This window comes from Carassius carassius, chromosome 6 (genome assembly GCF_963082965.1).
Source record: "Carassius carassius chromosome 6, fCarCar2.1, whole genome shotgun sequence".
NCBI lineage: Eukaryota > Metazoa > Chordata > Actinopteri > Cypriniformes > Cyprinidae > Carassius > Carassius carassius.
In genome coordinates, this window is record NC_081760.1 from 32,597,079 (window position 1) to 32,612,375 (window position 15,297).

The 15,297-nt window shown below is 36.6% G+C and overlaps 2 protein-coding genes across 2 annotated transcripts; both read right to left on the bottom strand.

The window, feature by feature from the left end:
* Nucleotides 1–699: 699 nt before the first annotated feature.
* On the bottom strand, nt 700–10,937 carry pknox1.2 (pbx/knotted 1 homeobox 1.2). The gene is made up of 11 exons (XM_059552717.1): nt 10,792–10,937; nt 9,036–9,149; nt 8,137–8,270; nt 7,858–8,029; nt 6,741–6,911; nt 6,549–6,663; nt 6,350–6,447; nt 6,096–6,224; nt 4,418–4,494; nt 4,190–4,353; nt 700–2,769 (listed from the first exon to the last, which is right to left on the bottom strand). Exons 2-11 carry the CDS (start codon nt 9,084–9,086, stop codon nt 2,564–2,566), a joined length of 1,317 nt encoding a protein of 438 aa, XP_059408700.1. The 5' UTR covers nt 9,087–9,149; nt 10,792–10,937; the 3' UTR covers nt 700–2,563.
* Nucleotides 10,938–11,063: 126 nt separating this feature from the next.
* On the bottom strand, nt 11,064–15,292 carry si:dkey-22n8.3 (uncharacterized). The gene is made up of 7 exons (XM_059552716.1): nt 14,968–15,292; nt 14,761–14,831; nt 14,215–14,317; nt 12,605–13,777; nt 11,560–11,623; nt 11,328–11,452; nt 11,064–11,254 (listed from the first exon to the last, which is right to left on the bottom strand). Exons 2-7 carry the CDS (start codon nt 14,812–14,814, stop codon nt 11,223–11,225), a joined length of 1,551 nt encoding a protein of 516 aa, XP_059408699.1. The 5' UTR covers nt 14,815–14,831; nt 14,968–15,292; the 3' UTR covers nt 11,064–11,222.
* Between the last annotated feature and the right edge of the window lie 5 nt (nt 15,293–15,297).

Below are 15,297 nucleotides of genomic sequence, written 5' to 3' on the forward strand. Positions count from 1 at the left end.
AAACTATAATTCAAGGGACATAAAGGAAAAATTAAGGTTTATGAAATGTGGTGAGATCAAACTGAAAATATGAGATTATACTATGTATTCTAAGAAAATCGCTAAAAGAAAAAAAGAAAGATCATCAATGGACATGAAATGTAGACTAAATTATAGAATGACCCAAATATATAAATAGAATTCCTGTTGATTCTATTGACCAGGACAAAAGTACAAATCAATTTACATTTATTTGTAACATAGATCCATTTATTGTACATGATTTACTTGTGCTTATTTATTTATGTCCAAACTTAAGTGCATATATTTTTGTAAGTCCAAATGTACACACACTTATACCGTTATCATTCATTAAATTAATGTCATTAAGAGATTAACCATATTAAAGTCTGTTTTGCTCCTCCGAATCTCTGTATTCTTGCCTTCACTTCCTTTGTTTTTGCTATTAACCATACACAAAGTGTTCGAGAAATTAATAAATGCTAAACCAAACAAATCCAGAGAAAACAGACCACAAGTAATCCTTAACAAACCCCAACATTTTCCACCTTCCTACATTACAATTTTAGTCAAATGGTGTATTTGTTTACACACCAGACTGAGTGAAGGTCTCTGTGCCCTGACATGAATGCAGCTTGTGACCTCTGATGTCTTACTACAGGGTTCACAGACAAATACAATCACACACAACAAGTGTCCTTCAGGTACAGTGTTCTTTATTACAAAATGAAGAGTCTGAAAGGCATATCTGTGTGTTTGTGTGAGAGACAGAAGCGATTATAGAAGCAAAGAGAATAAGACAGTGTTTAAACCTCCCCGTGCTAAGCTAACGGAGTTTCTCCTTTCGGGTTAGTCATCACAAGATTACTGCCAATGATAAGCCGCTCAGTACAGACAGCCTACAGCACATACTGAACACGCTAAATTACTAGAAAACAGGACAGACGAGCTCAGTCGAGTGGCAGCTGGAAATAGAAGAAATCATAATATATATTATATTGTCTTCTTTGTTAAATATACCATCAAGAGGTTACTAACAGCTCGACTGTACCAGTCTCACTGGGTTTACACGGATAGATTGGCATTTCTATTGTGAGCATATGTTAGGTTTCAAAAATCATGTTGTATGTCTCTTTACAATAAATGAAAAAGCATGCAATCAATTGTTAAATATTGAAAACATTAGTTTTATCCACTTTTTCTTTAAAAAAAAAAAAAAAAAAGCTATATGAACTGTCCATAACAACACGGAATAAAAAAAAGAAATCTGTCATAAATCAACGATGAGTCCCTTTGCCAAAAAAAAATTAACATAAATACAAAGTCTTGTTGACGTCCTTCTCGGTTTCACTTCATTTGGAGTTTTGGCAATATAATCATTAAAAAGCACATTTTCTTCTCATACAACAATAACAGGCATTGCATGACATAAACATTATTACAACCTTGCAAACATATCATGTTTGGACACGGTATCCATGCCGATTGCACAGGAAGTGACATCAGATGTGTGTAGAAGATTCTTTTTTTTTTTTTTTTCACCATGGAATTAAGAAAGCAAACTGTGACTTTTTAGCCTTATAATTCTAACTTTAACTTACTTTCTCTTTTCTTTTGAGTTGATATCTCACAATAAAGACTTCAATTCAGACCTCTTTTTCTCGGCAAAAGATATAAACTCAGAACTGCAAGAAAATAAAACAGAATTGCGAGATATAAACTCAGATTTGTGACATATAACCTCACAATTCTACGTAAAATAGTCCGAAATGTGAGATAAAAAGTCATGGTTCCCTTTTAAATGTTGTTTTAATTCTGTGGTTGAAATAAACTTCCATAAATATGAGCGTGTCTCACATTGTGGCGTTAGAAATGTAAAAAGGTAAGGCTTCATAGTCTATGCCTTCAGCGGATAGTCATTCTTTGTACTAAGTAGTTACCACAATCCCCTCCAAAACAGGGTGAGCAAGTTAAAAGTGTTTTTTGTCTTTTTCATACATAAATTCTCCTTACAAAACAGAGCAAAACAAACTAAAAGGAGAAAACAAACAAATTGGCACCGATCACATGTGACAGTGTGCTATAAAAATAGTTCCTTTTTTTTCTTGGTGCAAACACAGGCATGCAAAGAGCTGAAATCTCATTGTTATAGTATCCCAGACCACGAGGATAACTACAATCAAATCAAATCCAGCATCAACATTATTTTTTTTCCTTCCTTTTAGCTCTTTCAGAATGTGCTTTGAACACTTTCTTTAATTAAGAGTATCATACAAAAAGTGCACTCGGCTAACTGCGTCGGAAATGATGCGTGTGAGACTTGTGCTTGAGTGTGTATGGGTTGTGTCGGTGTCTGTGTGGCTTTAAGCCCTTTCTCTGTACTTCAGATGAGCTGTTTGACAGCTTGAGGACGTTCTGTGACCTTCAACACGTCGGCCGAGGTGTCTGTGTGAACGTATCTTTCTTCTTAGTGCTCTGATGTGCCTTACTAAAGTCACTGTGTGTGTGTGTGTGTGTGTGTGTGTGTGTGTGTGTGTGTGTGTGTGTGTGTGCTTCAGTCCTACTACAGAGAGTCGCTGGTCTCCAGGCCCAGCCTGGTCATGTCGGAGTGGGAAGGATCATTGTCCTCGTCCTCTTCATCCTCTTCATCCTCCTCATCCTCCTCCTCGCTGTGACTTCCCATCATGACCTGCTGCATGGCCAGCGTAGCTCCATCTGATGAGAGCGTCTGGAGGCCGTCCTCACCCACACCGACTGTTACTGTGGTACCTGAGTGTGACAAACACAACATTTACAATCTTGATAAAACCAGTAAATACTGGCAATTACATTATAGCACTTAATCATTATTTTTGTTGAAAGAAGTTATTAATCATCAATCATTAATTGGGTCAAACAGACAAAAACAGCTTAAATTCAAGCCGTCTGAACATTATTTACATTTTACATTACATTTAAATGTATTCATTTAGCAGACACTTTTATCCAAAGCTAATTACAGATGAAGACAGTGGAAGCAATCAAAAACAACAAAAAGAGCAATGATATATAAGTGCTATAACAAGTCTCAGTTAGGTTAACACAGTACACGTAGCATGGGATTTTAAATAATATAATAAATAAAAAGAAAACAGATAGAATAAAAAATAAAAATAAAAAAGAATAGAGCAAGCTAGTTAGAGGTCTTTGCACATATTTCTTAGCGTGAGTAGCTCTGTGGTCTGATATCGTGAGGTTTTTATTATATTTCTGTCTCTACAGATCTGGATGTCGTCAATTAAATTAACCTGTTAGCAGAATTACTATTAATAAAAAAAAAAAAGAAAGAAAAAACAATTAAGTGAAAATAATTTTGAAATGCATGAATGATTAATCCATACACACTGCATCATTAAATATTCGTGTATATTTAATAATATGTTTTGAATTAAATCAGCATTAATTAAAATGTTTTCAGTTAAATTAAGTAATCACATTAAATACAAATAAAATGATTATGATATGATATATTATTCCATAAATTTCATAACATATTTATGGATTCAATTAAAATGCTCTCAATTAAATTAACCAGATAACAGAATTAGAATTAAAATGATTTTTAGTCAAGAAATCAGATTAAATGAAGACATAAAATGAATATTAAATTCAAATGATTACAAAAATAATGAATTATTAATCTATAAATACCATGACATTTGTTTTTTCTGCATGCTTCTACTTTTGGCACATTTTTTAAGTGAAGCAGTTTTGTTAAAAAAAATTATTTTAATGCAAATACCAACACAAATACTCATTTCTATTGTTATTTTTGTTGATATTAATAATAACAAAATAAATAATCCAAGAATTTAGTTTCTTTTTTCTTCATGATGATTTCAAAACAGTTGCATCAACCTGGCATGTTTTATTTCATACCCTCCAACAATATCAAAATTAAATTTAATGTATTCTTGAATAATAGAATAGAGACAGGAAAACTGCCCCATGTAATTAGTTGGCTTTGGTGAGGGAAGCATTAGATTACCAGAGCAATCATACAGCAATATGCTAAACACCATAGAAACCACACAGCAATGCCCTGGCATCCATCCTATCCACAGTGGGCACACCTTTTTTCCATCTTAAAATGTACCACTGCACCTCAAAGTAAACTCGTATTCAATATTGCATGATCTATGGGACGTACCGTCTTCCATGGTGACCTGCTGCTGGGACACAGAGGCGGCGAGGGAGTTGGGCCAGAAGCGTTGTAGGGGCCGCGTTTGGGGCGTCTTCTTTTTGTTCTTGGGTGTGTCCGAGGAGCTGGCGTCCAGCATGGGCTGAAGGATCCGTCGCCGTGCATTAATAAACCTGAAGACATCGAGCCAGTCAGAGGCGATCCTGCAGACTGTATGATCAATGTCTGATAACTCACCAGTTGTTAACCTGCAGCAGGGTGAGGTTGGTCTGCAGGGCGATCTGTTTCTTCTCATCTTCTGTAGGATAGGGGTGCTGGGAGGGACAGACATAAGAAAGGTCTCACATCTCCTCTCTATCGGTCCACTCACATCCACGGCTCTTTCTCCGCTTCATTAGAACAGTGTCTCTCTGTGGGTCGCCTGACAGAAAACTGCCCCGCCGGGCTCTTCAGTGATCAGCACTCTCCTCAGAGTCACATGAGCAGCTGACGTTTGTGAGAGTGTAAATGGACATATGTGTCTGCTTCGTGAGCCAGTCATCAACACCTAGCAGCTCACTTAACTCATCAGTACATTTAAAAACAATTCAAGCTGTCATAACATTTTTCTCAGACTAGTTTGGTGGTCTGATAAGAACTTTTTATTATATTTCAGCAGATTCAATTAACACTACAGCTAAAATAGCTTTACAATTAAATTGAGAAATGAAAGATTATTACCCGTATTTTCCGGACTATAAATCGTACTTTTTTTTCATAGTTTGGCTGGTCCTGCGACTTATCGTCAGGTGCGACTTATTTATCAAATTTAATTTGACATGCACCGAGAGAAATGAACCAAGAGAAAACATTACCGTCTACAGCCGCCAGAGGGCGCTTTATGCTGCCAGAGATGCTGCTCAGTGCTCCTGTAGTCTACCACAGAGCAGCATAGAGCGCCCTCTGGTTCTTGGTTCTAAATAAATGCGACTTATAGTCCAGTGCGACTTATATATGTTTTTTCCCTCGTCATGACGTATTTTTGGACTGATGCGACTTATACTCAGATGCGACTTATAGTCCGAAAAATGCGGTACTATAAAATAATTAAATTATTTACAAAGAACGTCTGCATCATAGGAAACTTTTGTGTTTCATATAGACTACTGGTTAAAAGCTTGGGGTCAGTAATTTTCTTTTCCTGAAAAATAAAGAATAAAATTAATACTTGATGAAAAGTGAAAATGAAGCCTTTTACATTGCTATTTTTTATTTTAAATAAATGATTTGATGTTATGATCCTCAAAGAATCCTGAAAATCCACTAAAATATTACACAACTGTTTTCAGCATTAACGAAATGTTTCTTGAGCAGCAAATCAGCATAATAGAAGGATTTCTAATAATGATGTAAAAAGGAATGATGCTGAAAATTCAGCTGTCATAACAGGACTAAATTACATTTTAAAACATAACATTTTGTTGTAAAATTTCGCAATTGTACAGTTTTTACTGTATTTCCTATTAAATAAATGCCGCCTTAGTGCACATAAGAGCCTTCTTTCAAAAACACTCAAAAAATCTTACCAACCCAAAACTTTTAATTGGTAATGTAGATCCATTATACCTACTTAAGACCATTTTTTATTATTTACCATCAGAATTATTTGTAATAAATATAATAATTATTACAGTAGACCAATAATATTCTAACTTTACAACAAAATACTCCTATTACACATTACTTTTACTATCCCTTATTCATTACATTTGATATATTGGTTGTACTGTGTGAGTGACCATGAAACGCTGTTTGTAACCCGTTTTTTATGTGACAGGATATTCAAGAAGAAAAATGTCAGATGATAAAGCAAGCACCGTTTGGGATGCTTCACTCCTTCTGACAATATAAAACAGGGAAGGACAGAAACACTTACACCGATGTGCTGGAAGAGCCAAGAACGCATGACACTGGTGGCGTGTTTAGGCAAGATGCCTCTCTTGGCTTTAGACGAGTTGTCCTCCTGACTGAAGAAGTTTAGATCCTGGTTCAACTGCAGCTGAAGCTGTGGGTCAAAGAGCAATCAGGAGTGTGTGCACGTGTGCATTCATACTGTGGTGGATTATGAAGATGTGCTCTGAACACTGGAATAACTGCATGAAGGGAGCATGCTTGTCGACAGGGTCTCACCTGTGAGTTCTGGATGCGTATTGTTCCAGGTGACAGAGTCTGTGTGACCACCTGCCCCTGTGGAGTGACAACTGTAACAGGCTGATACACTGTACCACCTGGGCCAAACAAACACACTCACAGTCAATATACAGTGCGATGAAATGTGAGAACGAGGGAGACAACCGAATCAGTATGAAGTAGCAAAGCAATCACACACCTGTGACCACCTGTGTGGGGTTTACAGCTGTGACAGTAATGTTGCCTTGTTGTAAAGACGACGCTGGTACTACAATACCTTGAGGACTCATGGCTCCAGAGAACGAGCTCAGCGGCTGTGAGGAGAACATGTGCACAACATTATCTCCTGAGCAGAGATGGAGGCAGAGTTCTGCAGTGTTTTCGAGTGTACCTGTGTGTGTGTTGGGGAGTAGGGGCTTCCTGGCTCTCCGCTGAGCAGCGTCTCGCTGTTCATCTTGGTCTTGAGGCAGGCGATGTAGCGGCTGCAGAAATCTTTACACAGGTCATTCACCTTCTCCAGCTCCAGCAGGTGAATCCGTAACACCTGGATGGCCTTCACCATCTGAGGCCGATGACAGAGCACAGTACAGCCCACAATCAGAAAGATCAACTGAACTCCTAGAGGAACCCTGAATCCAACCCACTGTACAAGACCCAAAAACCAAACCTCAAACCGCTCACTCGATTTTCATTTCCTCACCAGTCACGTACACTGAGATGGACACTCACATGAGCGTGTTAAAATGTTTATATTTATTATTATGTTTTAGAGCCTCATGTTAGGTAGCAGATTAGAATTAGATTAGAGGCTGCTTCACCAGTCAATATCAATAAGCCAGTAATAAGCACTAAAAGTGATAAGTGATATTTCATGCATTCCTAAATGTATACGCTGCTGATCAAAAGTTTTTTGTTTATTTAATTTATTTTTAAGTTCTATTCAGCAAGGATGCATTCAATTAATCAAAGGTGACAGTAAAGACATTTATAATGTTATGGCTGCTACATTTATAAAAGATTTCAAATAAATGCCTTTTAATGAAATGTATGTAAATTATTAACTATTAGATTATTAAATTCAAATTAATTATTTACTGTTTTTACATTAAACAAATATTACAAGGTAATTTCTTTGTGTTTAATATACACCACAATACAAAAGGTTTGGGGTCAGTGTTTTTTTTTTCCAGAAATAAATGAATAATTTCAGAGATCGAGCAGACTTTTACATTGCTAAAAGTATTTCTGGCATTAAATAAATGCTGTTTTTCTATTCATCAAAGAATACTGAAAAAAAAATGATCATGGTTTCCACAAAAAATACTAAGCAGCAACAGTTTTGAACATTGAAACAGAAAAAGACATTTAAATTTAAATTCTTTTTTTTTTTTTTTTTAATTGTGTTATTTCTTATTTAAAAAATGCATCCTTGGTAAGCATAAAATACTTTTTTAAAATTCTGAACAGTAGTGTAAAGACCAAAAACCTCAGTTTAACAGAATTGTTACCAGATTGTCCAAATCGGGGTCCTCACTGAAGAAAGCCTTGCCTTCTTTCTCCTGGTTTCGCACAAAGTTCTCGATATCCACATCGAAGCTGGCCGAGGTCACGCACTCCGAGCTCTGAGTCGATTGCTCACATTTCTCAAAGAGCAGCGCCAGCAGGGGGAACAAGGGGTGTCTGACAGTCAACAAACACATCATTTATACACCAAAACACAAATACATATTCAACTACACTCTCTCAAAAACATGTCACGAGAAAAAAAAGAATAGAAAGCAAGTTACCTGTAAATAGCAGTCTTGTAGACCTCCATAGGAGTCTGTGGTTCAGACGGCGCTGAGCTGCTCTCCTCTTCCTCTCTCTCCTCCTCTTCCTCCAACCTCTCCTCCACTTGTCCCGCCGTCTGTTCTTCTTGCATCTGCAGAGAATGAAGATGTATGAGGTATGTGACGATGTCAGCTGCCATGAAACACAGCCTCGTTGAGACCCCAAGGGCTGACATGGGGTTTTAAAGCATGTAACAAAATGCTTTTTTTTTTTTTTAACAAAGGGGTTTCTCTCTCAATCCTCAGACTATGTAGATTTAGAAAGCTTTCACAGATTTAACAGAGTGGTTTTTCACATTCGTTTCAGACTATTTAACAGAAATGTAAATACTGAAATACCAGTACACTGAGTGACTTAACATACAAGGTATGCAGATATCTTGGATAATTATAATACAATCTATTTTGTATATTAAACTAGAATATATACAGTAAGCTAAGTACCCAAAGTTTGTTGGTTTCTTTTCTCGTTCATAGTTTTTTTTTTCTTTTCTTTGTACTTTATGGTTGGGACGGGGACACATGATTGAGTGCATTTGATGGAGCACAACAATATTGTTGATTGAAAAGGAGAAATGTTAAAAATATTTCATGACTGCTGGAAAACCTCGGGTTAGTCTCGAGTCTCTCTATCGCTCCATCCGATGCCGCAGAGATCAGACTTCCCAGAATTCACAAGACATCAATCTCAGATTGTGAGATGTCATACTTGCATGTTTACAAGATGCATTGATTTATTTATTTATTTTAACAGCAGTATAACGATGATTATTGCGTCATCTAAAAGGGCATTTAAACACACTTAAAACATAACAGTACTGCATTGGCTGTATGAAGAGCTCTTTGGCAACACAAACCTGCTCAGCCTCTTGGTAATCCTCCATGGACACCGATGGGGATGTCATCATAGTTACTGTTGCCGTGGACAGCTCTTGGGCATTCTATTAAAGCTGCTCTTCAGCTCCACTGAACTGACACAACAGAGACAAAGATTAATGAGGAAAAACAGCTGCTACTCTACAAAAAACAAATAAATAAAAATAATCAATACTATTCAACAATATTAATCAACACTTTAATGAACACTTATTAAATAAATCTTCAAAAAATTTTGAACTGGCGCACTTTTGCACATTCTGCACAGTTATCTCTCTTTTTATTGTCCTCAATTTTTTTTCTTATGTATGTGTGTGTGTGTGTATTTCTCTGCTTATTCCAAAACTTCATAAGTAACTAGTTTTTTATTAGTATGATTATTATTTATTGTATTTTTAAAGTACATAGAGACAAATTCCTTGTAAGTGTATACCCACAGTACTTGGCAATAAAGGAGATTTACTGATTATTTATATTCATTGTATAAAGGGCCATACAGTGCTTCCTTGACATGCAAATACAGGTCAGGCAAATGAACGAATATTTAAAGCAACTTGTCAATATTATTTTTTGTATTTGGACGTTATAACCAGAATATAACTGTACACACTTATGCAAATAACGGTAGTTTTACAACCAGCCTTACCTAACTGAATAACTAACTTTTGTTTTCAGTTTTCATTAAATTATTAAAGTAAATAGCGTGTAAAATAACGGTTTAATTCCTCATTTCATATATATATATATATATATATATATATATATATCTGCATTATACAGGTAATGAATAATCTTAAAAGTATAAATAATAAATGCATATCAGTTTTTATTGTATTTTCTGCACGCGGTGTGAATCAAAACTTCGTATTTTACACATAAGTGAGAAAACCATGTATAAAGTCCTGTTTGATTTGATGCATTACATTCATGTGCTTCCAAATGAACTTGCTTGGACAAACATCTGCAGTGTTCTGCAAGCAGGCGAATACAAACTGTGGATATAAATAGTAACATCTCTAAATATCGCCTTGCTGTATCTCTGCACTGCAACACGACTTAAGTGAGAGATTCGCTTTAAATGGGCTTAGAAAAACTATCAATATCTACATCTAAAAACAAAATCGATTTTATACGAATAATTGTTTTCTCGTAATGTGGTTTTATTTCTCCGTCATGGTCTCTTTCTTCAGCCGCAGATGACTGCATCTCATCCTCTCGATTACTGTAGGCGCCATGTTTGCACCGAGTCTCAGTTCAAACTCAATGTTTGTGTGTTCATCTCTATATTGGGCTTTTATCCGAAGCGCCAGACACCCGTGAGAACCGCTGGCGCAATTAATATACAATTACAGTACGTAACCTGCGTCATCGTGTAAAAACACAAGCCGCCTTGACTTTTCGCTTACTTATTAAAAACACCGTCTCTGTCTCTTTAAATATAATAAAAAAGCCTGCCCATAATCGCCTATCAATCAATCTTAGGGACATCGGGCTATCCCTCCCCACCAGTGCCGCCGCCATTCGCACTTCTACAAAAGATCATAAAAAAAAAGAGCTGGGCCTTGACTGTGTGTCGAGCCAGAGAAAACCCCGAAACCGCCGTACAAACATGCGATTTCAACCTAAAACCGTCCAAACCGGAAGCTCGATCTTAACGTGCCGAGTGCATTTTAGCGCGCGGCCCAGATCGCTTGATTGATAGGGAGTCGGAAAAGAAGATTTTGAGTGACAGCTTACCTTAGTGCCAATCTTCGTCACAATGACAAGCGGCTGCAGCAATCGGGACCCGCAGTTCTTCCATGTCGTCATAGCGTAACGGCACGCAGGCAACTTTGCTCATGAATATTTATGAGGTGGGAGGAGACATAACGGTATAGGGAAAAGTGCTCGCCCCTTGAGACTTCTGTGGGGCAGTGTAATGTGAATGTTATAAAATTGTAAAGTAAAAAATATAAAATTATAAAAGGTCATTAGGAGCGTTAAAAAATAAATAAGGCACAGTGTGAATGTTAAAGTTCAAACTACTTTATTATTTTTTTCCTTTTTTTTTTTTTTTTTTACAGAGAGCAGGTCTGTAACTGCAAATAGTGTAGGTATTTATAATCAAATATTAGTGCCTCTTATATAACACACCATAAATGACATACTTCTATGACAATGTGTGATTTTCATTTTGAGCTGCTTTCATCTAGTACAGGCTCTGGAAAGGAAGACAAAAAAACAAACAAAAACTAATTTTATATATATATATATGAAGGTAATAATATACCCACCAGAGAACTTAAATTCTGGGAACTTGGTTAAGTCTCCACTGCCATAGATTCTCTGGAGTGTGCTTAGTTCTTCACTTAAAGCTTTCTCATATACTGGTCCAGCATCTACAGGGCCACTAGAGGATCTATGGACAACACCAACAAGGTTAAAAATGGAAAATGTGCTATAAAAATATGTATGAGAAGTCTGGTATACATTGGAATGCTTTAATTTTATTTATGTAGTATATACTGGCTCTTTGTAGAGTATTCCTTTATCTTTTCAAGAAAGAGTCTCTTTACTGGATCCAGTTGTGCTGCAGATGTGAGAGAAATATCCTGTTAGTTGCTACACATAAATATGCAATATTTCTAAAATGTCAATATTAGCCTGAATGCTTTCATTATGTACTTTGATGATACAATTCAGATTATAAGTCTACTGCGTTGCATGTTTAAATAAAATTTAAAAAAAAACTATTTATACCTAGCAATTAATTAGAACTTATTACAAAATTGTTTGCATTATTAAAAACAACAACAAAAAACATAATAAAGGATGTCAAGAGATAGGCATCAGTGTACCCTCTTGCGGTAAAGATCAAAATAGCTCAAAAGAACTTGCCTCAACCACAGAGAAACCCATGCTGGTTCAATACAGGAATCAGTGTGAGCAAATATTTGTGTTATGGGAAAATGTTTACAGAAGCTGTACACATAAACTTACACTTCATTGTTAGAGCAGGTCAGTTCTTAAATGCAGACATCTGTCGGATTAGAGACCGAACTCTCCTGCTTATGTTTGTGTGGCATCCTGGCAGGTCTTTTTGTTTATTTCAGGGGTGAAAAAAATCTTTAAATACTGCTAAAGCTAAAATCCCAGATGTTAGAAATAAATAATAGTATAAAAACAGACTGCAAAAAAAAAAAAATTCTGCAAAAATACATTTGAAAAAACATAAATGTATGATATGCAGCAAACATGACAAAAAACGAACAGAAATTCAAGATTTAAAGATAATGACTGTTGCACTATAACAACTTAAAAGCAATGATGCAAGTAAATGTATTCAACAATGAAGTGTATTTAAGCATATATGAAAACTGCATCTAAGTTATAGAGCTTGTGATAATATAACATTTGCAATATCTTAGAGTAATTTCCCGCAAATAACTGTCCACAGTTTTTTTTTTTTTTTAAATAATAAAAAAAGGGTACATAAACAACAACGAAATATTCCTATTTTTGGAAAATATGGATTTATATAGGTATTGAACACAGGAAGGGTGACACGTACCCTCAGTCAACTCTTCAGCTGCCTCTGTCTGATCCTCTTCCTCTAAAACTTCAGTTTGCACTAGAATTGGGCCCTTCAGACTGATGAATCTCTGAGTATCACTTGAAGGAGCATCTACCTTCACGGCTTTACTTAGAGAGGTAGATGTGGTCTCAACAACAGGAAGATCCTCAGTTGATTGAGGCGAAGAGACTTCAGGCATGGGGTCAAAGACCTGAATGGCTTCTTCATGGTGAACTTGTCGAAGGGTTGGAACTTCTCCAGAAGTAACTTCAACAGCTTCAGTGCTGGCAATATCTTGTATGGAGTCAGCCGTGCCACCTGGGAAAGGCCCAGCTGCCAGATTGATAATCTCTTGTCCAGAAGATGGTTTGTCTGCTTTGAAATTTGAAGACCAAGTGGGAGCTAGAAAGTTTTGATATTGAGTGGACTGAGGCTTTGAAGAGTACTTTGACTGTGCAATGTTTTCAAAAGCTGATGCACTGGTCACTGCAACCACTTCTGAAACAAAAAAAGGCTCCTGTAGATGACTTTTCTCATGTGCAGATGAAACTTCAGGAGTTGGCATAGCTTTGGAAGTCACCGTAACATCAGGCATGTAAACTCTTCCATCACTAGTGTCTCCTGCATGTTTTTCAGAGGCAGAAGCAACATCTTCATAAAATGGAATGACTTCTGAGTGGTTTGCTGAAGACGGTTTAGAAACTTGACTGCTATTTGTAGTAATCTCCCCTTGAGTTGAAGCCTCTTGTGGAGCAGTAATTGTGGGTGATTCTACAGCTGACTCAGCAGCTCTGGGTGCTGCATCTTTTGCATTCATAATTTCAGTGCATGTTTTATTATGCAAACCTTCTGTGGGTATTTGGTCTGCGTCTTTTGAATATGCTAAATCCATAGAAGAATCGACTATGACAGTGTCAGGTGTTGAATAACTACCCACAGCATATTTTGCTGGAAGGGTGCTGGTAGAAGTTTGAACTTTTGCATTGGAAATAATAATTTCTTTGGCATCAATCGAGTCATTCAGTTTATTTGGTGTAGTCGGTTTGGTTGGACTGATAGCAGCTTTCAGTGCAGAAGCAATGATCACTGATTGCTTCTTCTCTTTGGTCTCCTTGGCCTTTTGCTGCAGTAATTTGGCAATATCGATAATAGTTTTTGGTTTTGCTTTCTCTAGAGTAAAGGCAACATTACATTAATGCATATAATAAAAGCAATAAGCAAAATCAACTAACTTGCAATGCAGAATAAGCCCCTGTAAATTCAGAATATTAACCAAGCCAACATGTAAAAATAAGGTTTTCAAAAGGAGAATTTTGCCATGCAAAAATAGAAGAACATTTGTTTGGGGTTCCCCAAAGAACCTTTCAGTTAAACCTTCAGAAAAGTTTTTTTTTTTTTTTTTTTTACTACAAAGGACATTTTAATATCTGAAGAACCTTTTGTGGAATGGAAAAGTTCCATGTTAAAGAACCTTAAAGGTTCATCTTAAAGGAATCATAAGATGCCAATAAAGAACCTTCAGTTTACAGAGGTGCCTCAGTATTCCTAAAACAAGACTCCACACAACAAAAAGTCAAATAAGTGCAATAAAAATCCCGAAAGCTTACTTATACTTGTATATCTGACGGGCTTCTTGAGATTATTTGCTTTGGTGCAGAAGGGAGTCAATGGAGGGACGTTCATTTGTATCCGACTATCCAACCATAGGAGCTGAATTAAAGATACACAAAGTCATTTCTACACAATAGAGCTCTGCAATACTACCCTGCCATATTCACATTAGCTGACATCTAAGACATTTGTGCAGATTTGAGCAAAGCTGTACATATTGTAATAAGAGTGTAAACTTCTGATTTTTACTTACAAAAACATGTCACAAAAATAACTTGCTTCTTATTAATTTACTTGTGCTTTCAATTAAAATCATGGGTGTCACTATTATTTTTAACAAGCTACACATCAAATATACACACATTCTTGTTATTAAAATATTTTTTCCCCCCACAAACTATTCCAGTACACACCAGAAAGCTAAAATGGGAAACTCACTGATTTTAAAACAAGCACTGGGCGAAAAAATCCCGGAAAGCGCGTTCACAATTGACTTTTTATCAAACTAGCTTTCAACTTGAGTGACAGTCGTGAACATGTACCTTCAAAACCTTTAATTGCCGAACTCTCTGGAAGGAGGACATTGTCACGAACATCCCAAAGAAGTCGATGGCTTTATGTGGGAAGAGCAAACACAGTTACCCAAGAGGACAGTGGACGTGCAGGACAAAATATTTGTCGAGAAGCAACATTCGTACACAATATTAGTGACAATATACTTGGCCTTGTGGTAATTCAGAGTGTTTTACCCTCACTGTTGCTCTCTTTCGACTCGTCGACGTGTTTCTCATAGACACCGCTTGTTTACTTGTCCATCGCAAATTAGGACAAGCCGTTCAATGGTCGTTAAAATGGATTCAGAGGCTCTCATTTAACACCTCTTTAGACGATAAAAGCAGTACTGTTGTACAATAAGGTCAAACACATGCACAAAGATCATTTCGTTGTTGTCTAAATTGTTCCGTGAAGCCTGAAGACGTTGCGTAATGGTCCTGACACGCCTCCTGAGAAACGTGCTGCTAGTCATTACAAGAAAGTCAAATACTTTGATAAATGCGAGCTGACGTGAAAACCGTGGC

Bases quoted from the DNA above. Each gene is read 5' to 3' on its own strand.
- pknox1.2 (XM_059552717.1), bottom strand. From the start codon at position 9,086: ATGATGACATCCCCATCGGTGTCCATGGAGGATTACCAAGAGGCTGAG. The intron at 8,030-8,136 runs GTAACTTGCTTT...GTTGACTGTCAG, and splicing joins TACAAGACTGCTATTTACAG to ACACCCCTTGTTCCCCCTGC. The intron at 4,495-6,095 runs GTAAGTGTTTCT...TGTCCCTCCCAG, and splicing joins GGCTCTTCCAGCACATCGGT to CACCCCTATCCTACAGAAGA.
- si:dkey-22n8.3 (XM_059552716.1), bottom strand. From the start codon at position 14,814: ATGTTCGTGACAATGTCCTCCTTCCAGAGAGTTCGGCAATTAAAGGTT. The intron at 13,778-14,214 runs GTAAGCTTTCGG...CCTTTACTCTAG, and splicing joins CGTCAGATATACAAGTATAA to AGAAAGCAAAACCAAAAACT. The intron at 11,453-11,559 runs GTATATACTACA...TGTTGTCCATAG, and splicing joins GAATACTCTACAAAGAGCCA to ATCCTCTAGTGGCCCTGTAG.